General features: G+C 43.0%; 1 protein-coding gene across 1 annotated transcript in view; it reads left to right on the top strand.

The window, feature by feature from the left end:
• PSD3 (pleckstrin and Sec7 domain containing 3) overlaps positions 1-11,849 on the top strand; it is a 114,836-nt gene extending 102,987 nt beyond the window's left edge. The window contains exons 16-17 of the mRNA XM_041395940.1: positions 2,480-2,620; positions 10,440-11,849. Coding sequence (XP_041251874.1) covers positions 2,480-2,620; positions 10,440-10,448 — 150 coding nt within the window. The 3' untranslated portion in view covers positions 10,449-11,849. The remainder of the gene's footprint in view (positions 1-2,479; positions 2,621-10,439) is intronic.
• The last annotated feature ends 1,877 nt before the right edge of the window (positions 11,850-13,726 follow it).

Below are 13,726 nucleotides of genomic sequence, written 5' to 3'. Positions count from 1 at the left end.
CTACCCTTTAGAACAATATCCTGTCGGGATTGTCAGGAGTGGTGAAAGAAATTGCTGCATGAGGTTAAATGAAAAGGGCAAGGGGCAGTTGAGGTGGGATTTTTCAACTGTCTCTTTCAGGCTGAGACAGCAGGCTAAACCTGGTGTCTGTGTACAAAGGGCCATGCTGATACATCTCAGGAAACATACCAAAAGGGCCTGTAAGTCCCTAAGCATAGTGCCATTAGCAAGGAAGATGCCATTTTCTTTTCTGTAAGTCCTTACATTTTCTTTCTGTTTACACACTGGTGATGCCTTCATTCTTGTTCCTGGTGAAAGACAAGTGAGATGGAGGGGAGGTGAACCAGGAGGTAACTGGTCCTTGTTCAGGTATGCAGCCAGTAGCATTTGGTTTTGATGGTGTCTTTGCTTACACACACCATGGAAGGAACAGCTTTCATTGCCTGCTCTCTGAGGAAGTACTGTGTCAGATTGCAGAAAATTTGTTGCTTATTGCAGAAAATTTATAGTTAGAGAAGTATCTTTTGAGTGCTGTCAGGTTAGAGATGAAGCCAGAATACTGATGTGTGGCTACTGCATACTTTATTATGTGCATTCATTCTTCAGAGATAGTGTTGCAGAAGCTTTTGAATGGTTTCAACTTCTAGGGTTTTATTTCTTGACAGAATTTCTGAATTAATTTCTTTTAAGCTAAAATTTCCACTAGCATTTACCTAACTTCAAATGTCAGGTCACTGAAAGACCAACTTTGTTGTGGTTGAAATCAAAGGAGAAGTGTGTTGATTAATTGTAATAGAAATCAAGGGCCCACAAAGTCCAGGGGAAAATGGACATTTGTACACATGCAGGTCCTGGATTTCCATTCTGATTGCTGAGTCTTGAGACTCTGGTGGTATTTACTGGACTAGTAAAAGCATAAATCCGTACAACAGTAAAGCCCCCCTCTCAATTTCATGATATTACACTGTTCCCAATCTAAGAGTACTGACTGGCCTTCTGCAGAAGCGTCTGGTTCATTTTGTGATGAATCATCCATCAGCTCAGTGCATCATTGTCAGGGTTCTTCTTGCTGTTTCTCCATTTCCATTTTTACTAAATGACACATCTTACCTGCTTCATGTGTTTGTCTCTCACATTGTGGAGCTGCATCTCCAGATATGGAAGTCATAGGAATGCTTATTTATTTAATTTGTAGGAGGATTCTGTTATGATTCTCCTCTATGAGGGTTTGTTTATTCAAAGGATTCTCAAAAGCCAGTCATGTTCTCTTCTTTTTTTTTCCCCCCTTTATATTCCACACTTCAAAGCGGTTACCAAGCTTTTTGACTTCCTGCCCTTAAATAAATGTTTTTACTAGAACTGTATTATTTTATTAGAAAATGTTTTCTTAAATATTTTCTTAAATACTTTTCCCCTCTGTCAGGAGCATAATAGCTTGGCTGCTGTTTTGCTATTTTCAAATAAAAGTTAACAATCAGTACAGATATTTACATCCACCTTCCCTGACTCCCAGCACACTGAGATCACTGAAATTACGTCTGCACCATGTCTTTACTGGATATATCAGGGGCAGGTTATTAAATAAATCCTATGAAGTGGATTGCTCTGTTCTCAGGACCTCCTGCCCCAACATCTGTTTCTGTGACCCTTCGGGGGTCTTCTCTTACTGTACCCTCATTTTCTTCCCTGCCGAATTGTGTTTTGGAAAATGATGTAATTGTAGCAAACAGAATGAAATCTTCCTGTTGGAGAGGGAAAACTCTGGTCCAGACAAGTAGAACAAATGGACATGGGACACAGTAAAGTGAACTTTTTCCAGTTGAAAAACACAAATGTCTGGACAGACAGCAACCTTCATCATTCCCTGTTTTCCAAGGGAAACATGCCTTGCTGCTGTCATAGCCCTCTCATCTGCTCCTTCTTGTTAAGGTCTGACCTTTTAGAAGATTCTCTCATGTGCCTAGTGGTGGCCATGCTGGTACAGTCTGGACTTGTACCCTGCTTTGGTTTCTCCCCTATGAATAAGAAAAACAGGACCTGCTGGTGGAAGTGGAGAATTGCAGCAGAGCAGGATTTTTGTTGTCCCTTAGTCTAGTGCACTTCATCTCCATTCATGCCTGAGCACATAGGGTCTCAGTATGTGTGAGCACAGCTTTGGTATCAACATGACTAAAGAAAACAAGCTTTCATTTGATGATGTTACTTGCAATGGGAGCCACCACTCATCAGGGCGTCGGAATTTGCATGCTGAGTGCCTCTAATTACACAGCACCCCAGGCCTCAGTCTGCCTGAAATCCTCTTTGTTTAATTTACATTAGCCACTGTTGTTCATATCCACATTTGGCACCATTGTTCACATACACGTTGAGCTCCTGGCTTTCAAGGCCAGCAGAAAGCATTAAGTTACGTAGGTGGTCTCTCATGTGCCCCTGCAGAATTTCTTCCAGACTGATTTGGGCATTTCTTTTCATTTCCCAGAAAAATCGCTATGAGATTTATGTTGGCCTACTGAAAGAAGGGGTGAAGGAGCTGCTGAGCGGAGGAGAGAACGATGCGCCAGGACTGAAGAAATCACACTCAAGTCCTTCTTTGAATCAGGAGTCGCCAGTTAGTGCCAAGGTGAAACGCAATGTCTCAGAGAGGAAGGACTACAGGCCAGAAACACCTAGCATTAAGCAGAAGGTCACTTAGGGTGGAAATGACAACTAGGGGAACAGCTGTGCAGCAAAGTATTGGTGGTCAAAATTTTTTCATTTAATAACCTGTCATTCACAAAAAATAAGTGCATCTGCCTGAATGGGGTGTTAGTGACATTTTCTATTGTATATTTTGCTGTTTCTGTGCAGATTGTGGGAGATGTCTTTGCTCCTGCTTTGCTTTGCTTTGTTAATTTATCATTTAGCAATTGAAACATCGGGACTTTTTTGTGTTATTCTGTTTCTAAAGGAGCTGGGGAAGGGGTAGAACGCTGTGATGTTACTCTGTCTCCTCCCCATTTATCTCCTCCCATCGGCATGTGGCTTTCATCTCTCAAGTCACTTGTCACTTTATTTATGTGGTGGGTGGGAAAAATAACTGGACAAGTGCTGCAGTGCTGTGAATGCAAGCTGTAGCTGTGATAAAAGCTGTGCAAACGTGTAGCTGCAGAAGGCTGACTAGAGGCTTAGGGTGCTGGGAACACTAGTTTCCTGACAATGTGGGGCATGTTGGTACTGGTACTTAGCAGCAGGTGGTACAGTAAATAGTCACTGTTGCTTATTGTTACTGCACTGACCCTGGACACTTTGTGAGTGTGAAGGATTGAAACCTGGAAACCTCTGGCAATGCTGAGATGATGGCGTTGGAGTAATTTGTTTGTTTCCTTCCAAGCAGAGAACCTTCTCCTGAGTTTGCAGGCTGGAAGGCATCCAGACCCATGCTGTCTCTGCAGTCAGGAAGATTAGGGATTACCCAGTTGGAATGGCTATCTGGGCTTCACATTTTTTTGCAGAGAGGGCTGCTGTAGATGTCAGCCATTAGCATTATATATTAATTATATATATTAAAGACAAAGGGCCTCTGTGTAGTTTTTAACTATACGCTCTCACTTAGCTGCTATATAGAGCCTTATGATATATTGTGTCATGTCGCTTCCCCTTCCAGGGGTTCCTTGTCGGTGTGCACAGAGAGCTGCTTTCAATTCCTCTCATAGTGACAAAGCACTTTGCCTTTCTTCTTCAGAACGGGATTCTCCTCAGTTCTCCATTTTCCTTCTTTAGCTCACATATAGGTGGAAGAGGCTGGTGCCTCCTCACAGTTCCTGCATATCTCCTGTGCCAGGCTTTCCAAGGGGAGCACAGGTCTGGGAGAGACCACCATGGGTAGGTCTTTCCATTCCGGAAAGGCCCTTGTTTGTGCCATAGACCCTTGGGGTGGCCAGCAGTCTCTAGGCACAGAGAGCAGAAAGATGACGTAGTAGTAATTTTCCTACTTCCCAGCCCCTCTTGTCTGGGCAGTGTCATGGCTCTGCAGAGAGTGCTGGCTCTCCTGTTACCTAACCTGTTACCTGAGTTTTAATCTCAGTTTTCATACTGGCCCACAGGATGAGCTTGGATAGGTGTCTCCCATTTTGTATCACCCTTTCTCTATATGAAGTAGTACTACCAAACTGGCCTTTCCCACAGAGCGCCTTGGGAGATAATGTTGAGGGCCAGTTGAAAATTGCTCCTTGCTGTTTGTTCTGTTGTGCCTGGCACAGGACAGCCTTCTTGTTGAATTCAATTCTTGATGCATATAGAAACGTCAAGATCAATGCAAGGACTGTTTAGAAATGCACTGGTGTTTTCAGCCCAAGTAGTAAAAGGGCCACACATCAAAAAAATTGCTACCTGAGTGGATGTGTGTTCTGTCAGGCTTCCCAAGGGTCCAAATCAATTAATCTAGAGCTGCCAGTCCAGTGGGCAGAACTAGGAGTGATCAAAGAGAAAAGGCCTTTAGCAGGCACTGCATGATTTGCCTTCCCTACCAAGTACCACCATGCAACAGCTTTCCTAGTGTTGTTCTGACTGTCGGCTGTAACAATGATGTTGCACTCTCAGATACGAGGTTTTGGGGCAAATTGATCCTTGCAGCTGCAGTCTGGCAGCAAAGCCAGATGAGACTGTTCTCATGAGTGATGTTGGGATGCACATCAATCTGGCATCTGCCACAGCTGGGGAATGCTGAATACACCTTTGGGAAGAAAATTTGACCTCCCTGTTAAGATTAAGGAGTGGTATTTAGTGTTCCCACTGAGCCTGTCCAAACTACATGGCCCTGGCTCACTCCCTCCTTCCCCTCCCCATCCTTGCAGTGGGCTGGAGAAAATTTGAGGCATAAAAGACAAAGATCACAGGTTGAGATAACAATTTACTGGAAATGGCAGTGAGACAAGAAAATGAATGGTAAACAACAACAGTATTAATAACAGAGTGTTCAAGAATGCTCACCATGCAGAACCCAATACCCAACCATTTGTGACCCAGAAGGGACAACTTCCCCCTTTCCTGGAAAATGACATGAGGTGGTATAGAATAACCTTCAAGTCCAAGCCATGCTCCTGCTGGGCTACTGCATAAATTAGTCCTGGTCAGAACGAGTACATCATTCTCTGAATTATTTTATATAACTATAGGATACATGCAGCAGAAGCAAAACCCGAAAAAGGTGCAGATCTATAAATGGCCCTGCTTGGCTGTCATGGTTGGGTGAGTAGATGATCTTTTTGAAGGCAGGCTAGAACATGCTTGGCAAACCTCTTGTGTTTATGGAGTGCAGTGCTTCAAAAGGCAAAGAGGTGACATTTAACTTTCTTCTTCCCTGGTTTTAAACGTGTTTTGGTTGCTGAAAATTCCAGTTAAATTGCTGAGCGCAAAAAGATACTGCTCTTGTTAAATGCATTTTCCAGCTTTGACACAGAAACTGGGTAATTCCTCTTCAAAGTCATTGCAGAAAAGATGATTTGAAGCCATAGGAAAAAGCAAAAAGTGAACTGCAAAAAATATGTTTTTTTCATTATTTGTTATCTATTTCCATGTATACTTGTAAACAGATAGAGTATTTTTTTTTTTAGGTCTCATCTGAGTGTATCACATGAAGTTTTTCACTGCATTTTTTACTCATTAAACATTTGTTGAGCTTACAGCAGTCTTGCTGAGACTGCTGAAGCGTGCAGATCAGTTTACCCAGAACTTATAGTATCTGCTTCAGTTTTAATTAATACCATTTTCCTTTGTTGCTTTACAATCTATAAGCATCCCAGGTACCTGTGTAGAAATGCACGCTTTGGAGAATAAGAAAAAAGAGTGATCCTCTTGTGAAAAAATCTAAGACTCCTGCCCTCCCTTGGGAATAGGTTCATCTACCAAGTAGTAGTGTAATTATTTTTTTTCCCTCCTGATGATACTATAAAGGATAGGGCAGGTTCTCAGTTGGTCTAAATGGTGCATCTCCTTGAATAGCACCATTAAGAGTCTGACCAGATAACTTTGCATGGTACCCTTCACCCTGCCTGTCTTTGCTGAAGTGTTTGCCTTTGGGGAAGATCAGTGCTTGATTGCAGTGACTCAGTAGCTCTGATTGCAGTGTGTAAAGATATTCTACTGGTTTCCAGCCCGCCTCTGGGACTTGAGCTGCAAATCACTGGAGCAGCCTGCATTTTCCTGGGTGTACTCAGTGTAAGGAGTTACTGGCTGGCTGCCATAAGCATGTGTGCTTGTGGGAGAGCCTTTGCATGGGTGGCGCAGGGAGGTGTCATCCTTCCTTGTCACCCTCCTGCTCCACTATGCTATCCTTGCTCAGGCGAGGCCTCTGCCTGCATGTAGAGAGTGGGGATGTAAAGAGGGGGAGCAGGCTAAGGCTAACACCTCCTTACTCTCCCTTTCTTAAGGTGCAGACAGTGGTTCTGAGGGGACCCACCCAACTCTGAAGCGTTGCTGGCTCCAGAGACTGAACTGTTTGCTATCCCCAGCTAAGGGAGGAGAGACAGGAAAGGGCCCCACCAGTCTGCCCCTGACAGCAGAGGGCCTATGGAGAAGGGAAGAACTGCCTTCCCCTCTCTCCATCCAGTGACCAAAGTGGGTGAAATACTCTTCTGAAGCCAAAACCATACTCTCCTCTATAATTCAGCAGGATGCAGGGGACTGTTTGACATTTTTTTCATCAGTGGCTGCAAAAGAGTCTCCCTGGACTAGTGGTGTGTTTGTCTGCATCTTGCAGATTAATTACGTATGAACCAGTGAACATGACTACAGCTTCTAAATCCAGTATTTATGTTGTGTCTTCAGTTGATGTAGAGTGGTAAGTCAGCCAGCAGAGTGATTAATGCAGCAGAGTTGTGCGGGAACACTGTTCAGCTGTATTGCCAACTCAAGAGTTTTATCATCTGTAGCCAGACACTTGTAAATGGTTACCAGAAACTTTCTAATGATTAGTAACAGCTTCTCACTAAAGTACTTTCCCTCTGATCCTGCCTGCTCCCAGGTTGCAGTCTGTCTGTATTAAGGGGCTCTCATGGAGAGCTGTGCTCTGCACAGCCCTGCTTTGAGGAGGAGTTTGGCCTAACAGACCTCCAGGGACTGGAATTGTTCAGTGACATTTGACAGTTCCAATGCCTTTGAATAACAAGGCTGGTTGCTCTTCTGGCTTGAAAAAGCCAAAACTTTTGCCTTTCTCCAATGGGGAAATGAGGTTCTTGCTTGACTGGAGTATGCCATTCAGTGAAGATGTGGTTATGGCAGTGGAAGAAGTCAGAGATTACAGGATTATGACCAGGCTTCTTGGGGGCATTGTATGACAATGTTCTCCTTGGAAGTGGGAAAGGCTTTTCTCTGCAGATGGCTTACTGCTTACTTTGTCTGCATTCTCCATTTTTAAATTAATTTTGGTCTTATTGCAGTTAGTCTGACAGCTCCTCCTCCTTTTCTGACAAGCTACACTTGCCTGTCATCTTAGCACCTCAGCTGCTTCTGTATAACAGGTCTGTTTCCTTCCATGCTTGCAGAAATCCAAAAATTTGACTCTCCCATCTTGCTTTGAGAAAACCTGCTCTGAAGCAGTGCTGCATTGAATGGATAACCCTGTGAATAGCTTTTTCACTCTGCTTGTTGGTAGCCTGTGTTTCCAGCCACAGTTATAGCTGGGAGGTGTGAGACTGAGTTTTAGACTGCCATGATTCTCTAGTTGTATGCTGCAAGGATGCTGAGTCCCCCTTCCCACACTTGACACCAGACACTTGCAACATTCCCACTCTTCTAGTATCCACGTTGTTGGAAACACTGGCTGCTTCAGCAGGGTCAAAGGCAGTATACACATCTTATGCCAAGAAATCTTGCAGCTTGCTGCTTGTTGAATTTTCTTCAGTATTGCTCTACCCAGGCTCTGGGACGTCACATCTGCTCTGAGGGGGCAGTTAAGAATTCCGCATTTCTCATCAGAGCACAATCATTGCCCCCCATCATGTGTTCTCAGCATCTGTTATCTAGGCTTCTTAGGGGGAACCACAGAAGCTGTTTCAGAAAAATCTAGTCTGCAGCTTGTGCTTTTTAAAGGATATTTTTAGTGCATATAGAAGCAGTATGTCTGGCCTCTCCTCTGCTCTCTCCCAGAGCTCTCCCAGCAGCATAGGTATAGCATAGTGGGTTGCTTCACCTGGAGCTTCACTGTGGAGATCTGAGCTTCAGGAAGAAGAGGCTTTGTCAGCCTTCAGAGAAATGCTACCACCTGAGCTGAGCATCAGTGCACAGGACAATGATGCTGTATGAAGAAGCCAGTGCCACCCTCCATGGCTGGTCACCTGCTGGAGACTGTGAGCTCTAGCATTACCCTCAGTGTTGGAGGTAATGAGGAATGGTGGCTTCCTTTTCCCTCTAGTCTGTGCTGAGGAACTGTCTTTACCACCCACTACTTTTCTCCCTTGTGACAGCAGCACCCTTATCCAAGGATACCACAGTCCCTTTGTAAGAAGACTGGTTTACATGAGAGCAAGGAGGAGAGGTCATTGGGAAAAGTCTGAATGCCATCTGGGAGTATCTGCTCTGCTGATGGCAGCATACAGTTAAACATTGAAAGGAGGCAGACCCAGCCTTGCCTGAGAGAATGTCCCTTGCTCAATTTGTTAGCTGAATTAAGGTTGTGTTTTAGTTATTTATTAGAGCGCATCCCTTACCAAATGCAAGCAAAAACTTTCACAAAGATTCGACCATTGACTTGACTTTGCCCTTGTGGTCAAAAGGAGCAAATTCAGGCTAGTCCAAGGTGTTCTCTCTTGCCTGCCTTTGAACGCTTAATTATTCCATAAAAACTATAGATGTTTAATCAATGAAGATCGTCCCATGGCATCTGCTTTTAAAGCAAGCCAGGAACCAGCTGGGGTATAGGCCTGAGGTTTATTTGGACCAATTAAGGTACATCACTTAGCAATACAAGCATTGAAAGTGCAACATGCCGCAAGGGCAGGATTTTTCTCTGACGTAATCCACTGTAATTAGTAGTCACTCTAGCAGTGATCCTGTCTAACTCACCTAAGTGAGACTAGCACAAGAAGACAATTTTTGTCTAAACAGGCAACATTTCAGCTTAGGCCAATTGATATCATGGTGTAGTGAGAGAGCAGCTAGCTAAGCTGCCATGAAGACTTGTTTGGCACAAAATCCTCCAACTCCCCTTATCCTCTTGCTGGGAAGAGGGAGATAAATGCTATCGAGTCTGTGTCACCACACAGCGCAAACTCTACTGGTAATATAAGTCTTAACTCACAGACTTACGAAATTCTCATACTCAGAGCTGTCAGATGCTGAAAGACTGTAGGATGAGAACAGGGGTGGGTTGTGGTAGGGTTTTTTTTAAATTTGTACATATTCATGACAACTGTGTCCTGTTACTTGAGTCTAGAATTATAATTTGGCTAAAAGGACAGAGTTTTTTGGGTGTTGAAAAGCTTTAAAATCACTCCTCTGTGTGAGGTACACTCTGAGACTTATATTACTTGGTGAACATGTTTAAGTGATGCCTATAGATGTGTGTGTTTCCTAAGTATAGTATGGCTTCTATGGCTCAGTACTACAGAACCTGCTGTTCTTTTCTGAGGCTTGTTTGGTCAAAGCACTTCAGCAGCTGCAAACATTGTTAGGATGCTTGTTGTTCTATTGTTCTCAAGTGAGGTTAAACAGCTATCAGAGCTTTTGCAGATTTAAAGTATACTTTGAGCTGCTTTCATCTTCATGTGTTGTCCACCAGGGGCTGCCTGTTGTTTTGCATGTTGAAAGCAAGGCATATATTTGAGAGTCTAAGCAAGAGCTAGTGGGTGGAATTTTCTGCTAGCTTAACACTGGGCTGACTTTCTCTCTGTTTATATCAGCCGATGCCTGTACAAGGAGCATCCATGCTGACTTCTTCTGAAAATCGTGCTCTGGGGATCTAATACACAGCTTTACTTCTGAAAACGTTGACCTTGCTCTGTGAAAATTCGGCAAAGGGACATCATGTCCAGAGTGTCCAAGAAGGACAGGTGCCTGTGATGTCTCCTGCAGATACAGCAGTGCAGCAGTAGTGAGGGGTCTTTTTTCATCAACTGTTCAAATTTCCAGAAGAGTGGCTCATCAGTAGGGAAGAGAAGAGCAACAGGGCTGAAATGATGTATCTTGGGCATCTCTTATGCCTCCCAGAGGTTTCTTTTGAGAGCATTGAGCAGCCTTTTAACAAGTTGCTGGTCTGAGGAAAAAGACATAGGGAAACCCAGTGAGTTTTGCTGTTGTGTTCTAGTAAGGGCAACAGTAGCATGATCTGCATTATTCTAGAAAGAGAGAGCAAAAGAGGGTGTGATTCTTCCCTGGGGACATAAAACTCTTATCATGCAGTTAGGTTGAAGCACTTGAGCAACTTCAATAGTGAAACTATGCCTTTGCACTTCACTGGACCACAGCTTGAGTGATTGCGCCTTGCAGAACTGAGATGTGAGTGAACTGCAGCTCAGAATGAAATGAAGGAGACCACCGTGTAACCTTGCTTTGGACGACCTGCAGCCCTGTAATCTTTTTTCGAGTACTGGGCTTCTCCCTTGGGTTTCCTGCCCTCCATGGTGATGGGAAGATGTGGGTGAGCACTGTCAGTTTCAGAGTCACAGTTAAGAAGTGTCATTTACCCACCACCTGAGCTGTTGCTATGTTGTTTTCCCTTAGGCTGAGAAAGAGGACTGAATTTTCAGTCGATGTTGCTTGGTATCCAATGGGGAAGCATAACTTAGCAGTGGTGATGCAGAAAAACATTTTGCACATGTGTGTACATACACCTTAGACATCTCTTGTGTGCAGAACTAACGTTACAACTTGACAACAGTCTTTGCAAGACCTTTCCTCTGGGTGGTCTCCAATTGCTTCTGTGATGTGTAGGAACCTTATTTCTGGTAACCTTGAATTCAGTTTACTCTCATCACTGAATTGCTGGAGTGTTTTTCATGTAATACACTAGAGACATTCCCAGTCTCACCATTTTGTGGTAACTTCTTGGTCTGCTGTGAAGCAACAGCACTGAGGTAGCCATTAAGTCTTTTCCAGCAGCATGGAACTTGCTGTTCTGACTCTTGGGGAGGTCATCATCTCAGGTTTGACACTATCCTACTACCAGGACACCCTGTTTTGTCCCTGGGAATAGGCATGGCCAGAAAAGCATACTGGGTGGTTAGAGTCAGAGTTGTGCAGACTTAAGTCAAGCCCTGATTCAGGGAAGATTTTTCCATGTGCTGCTGATGTCCATAAGGACTCAAACATATACTTGCTTACACAGAGATGCTTTCCTGAAGCAGAGTTGTCACTCTTTTCTACAGGTATCACAGGATGCCCTCCCTTATTCTGCTTCATGTATCTGGTACTAGAATGATCATTTCCTGATAAATGAAGGCACTTAATCAGTCCTCTTCCCCTTGGAAGAAGGACTTTTGGGGATATTGTTATATCATTTAAAATAATATTTTGGAATTTAAGTTTACATTGCTTTATTTTTCACTTGAGGTGACTGTATATAAATATTTTCCTCTATTTTATCATTGCTGATAAAGTAAGCCTACAGTATACAGACAAATAATTTGCCTTTGATGTATTGAAACTGTGAGATAAAAAGTAGATTTCTCTCTTGTGTCCATGTTCCTGACTATAACTCTGTTCCTCTGTGTTTTTATAAGTTGGAATAAATGTTGCTTACGGGCAACAAAGAGCCTGCAAGCTTCCCAATAATTTTTGTCATTGAACTCAAGCAACCCTATTGAAGGATCTCACATATGTATAATGATATATGTATATGTACAAACTTTAGAAAGAAATAAACCAAATGTATTTCACATTCTGCAGCTGAATGTTTTTTATTTGAACCCTAACAGTTGCTCTTACAAGTAAGAACAGGAAGGTGGCTTTACAGTGGCTGACTGTCCTGCTTCTGACTTTTGGAAGTCAGTAATTTCAAGGTTTTCTGAGCTGAAGCATACATGTATTGTCTGCTATACAGTCTGGATCTGACCTGCAGTTGGGGAACCAATGGAGCCAGTGGCAATTCGTGCCCATTAGTCCTGTGTGAGGGCAGCTGGAGCACATCTCTTTTCCTTCTGCACCTGTACAGGAAGTGGCATCCCTTCCAGTTTTGTCAGGGTGTGTAGCCTACCACTGCTTGCAGTGAAGAGACAGCAAGAGGAGAATTAACTGATTTAAAATGGGTTTACCAACCTGTGGATTAAAGGAGAGAAGCTGCAGGAAACAGCTGTTCAAAATTATTGGGAGTTGATCTCAACATTTATATGAAGAGGTCACAGTTGAGGTTGGGAATTGCTGCTGACACGGCGCGTGGGAAGAAAGGACCCATGAAAGTCAGAAGACTCAGACACTAAAGAAAAAGATGGAGTGTAAAAAGGCAGAGGTGGGAGTGGTTAAGAAACGATGCCTGTCCAAAGTAAGGAGAAGCACTCTGTACAACACAAAGCAAATAGTGTTGTGCTTGCAGTTCTTGGGTTGGAGGTAGATCAACATGGGAAATTAGTATTCTGTGTGGAGGGTGGGTCACAGGGCAGATGGAGAGGATGGGTGGGGCATGCCCAAGATTTACAACAGGGCTAGCAGCTTGTACTTGGAACAATAGTAAGGAAGACATCTTGTTTCTTACCAAGATTTCTGTGAATGTTTAACTATCTTGACGTGACTGTTTCTTTATATTTTTCCTCAGCATGTTGCCTTTAGATGAATGGTAAGACTTTCACACTTGAGATAGCTCTGTGTGTGTTTTTGGTTGTTTGTTTGTTTGTTGTTTATTTGTTTGGTTTTTCACACTATGCCTTGGGGTATCAAATTTTTTCACTGTTGTACCATCCTGCATTGCTTCAGAGCATTGGGATTTTTTACTCCAGTGCAGGCTTCTGGATTAATATGTTTTTAATGAAAAGACTAAACAAAGTGGTGGTAAGGATGGGTGGGAGTATTTTACAAAGATATATTAAATGCCTCCTCTAAGCCCAAATGAATGTTTGAACTGTGTCTGAATGTTAATGTCAGTACTGGTCACCACATCTTTTCTTACTGTTTCTTCCTAGCTGACAGAGTCAACACTGAGAATTTTCTGGTGTTTTTTCTACCTGGAATCATTAGTCACATCACGTTGCTCACAATGCAGTGAGCTAGAATAAAATGACAGAACAGGTGCAAACTGAAAGACAAATGCATTTATATTCTCTTCATTGTCCGTTTTCAGTTCAAGTTTCCAAGTACGGAATATAATTATCAAGGAAGAATGAAAAGGCTAGTTTGTGTATGCAGAAGAAACCTCCACAGTCTACAGCAGCTACACATTATTTGGGTATTCATAAATAATGTAGCATGAGAAAGAGACTTAGCTCAAAGTAATACACAGTTTGGTCTGAAATTTTCATGATTATCTCTAGATTGGAAATGAGAAGAAAGTTCTTACCCATCAGAGCACTAATCTACAAGGTAAGGGCAAAAATACCCAGGTGCTTTTAAGGTAGAGCTGGAAGAGAAATCACGTGATGATAACCCAGGTTTTCATTTTTCAGGTCATTGCACATTGCATCTGTTTCTTTCCATGTTTGCTACTAAATTATGTTTCTCAAATTATGTCAGCCTCTATCCTAACTATTTCTCCCAGAAAAAGGGCCATCCTAGAAAACATGAGTTGCTACAAAACAGCTATCCACCTTGCCAGGTTTTCTGTGTT

The sequence above is a fragment of the Onychostruthus taczanowskii genome, unplaced genomic scaffold (genome assembly GCF_017590055.1).
Source record: "Onychostruthus taczanowskii isolate IOZ18803 unplaced genomic scaffold, ASM1759005v1 scaffold121, whole genome shotgun sequence".
NCBI lineage: Eukaryota > Metazoa > Chordata > Aves > Passeriformes > Passeridae > Onychostruthus > Onychostruthus taczanowskii.
Note: the sequence above shows the minus strand (reverse complement) of the source record. Positions and strands in the feature narration are given on the sequence as shown.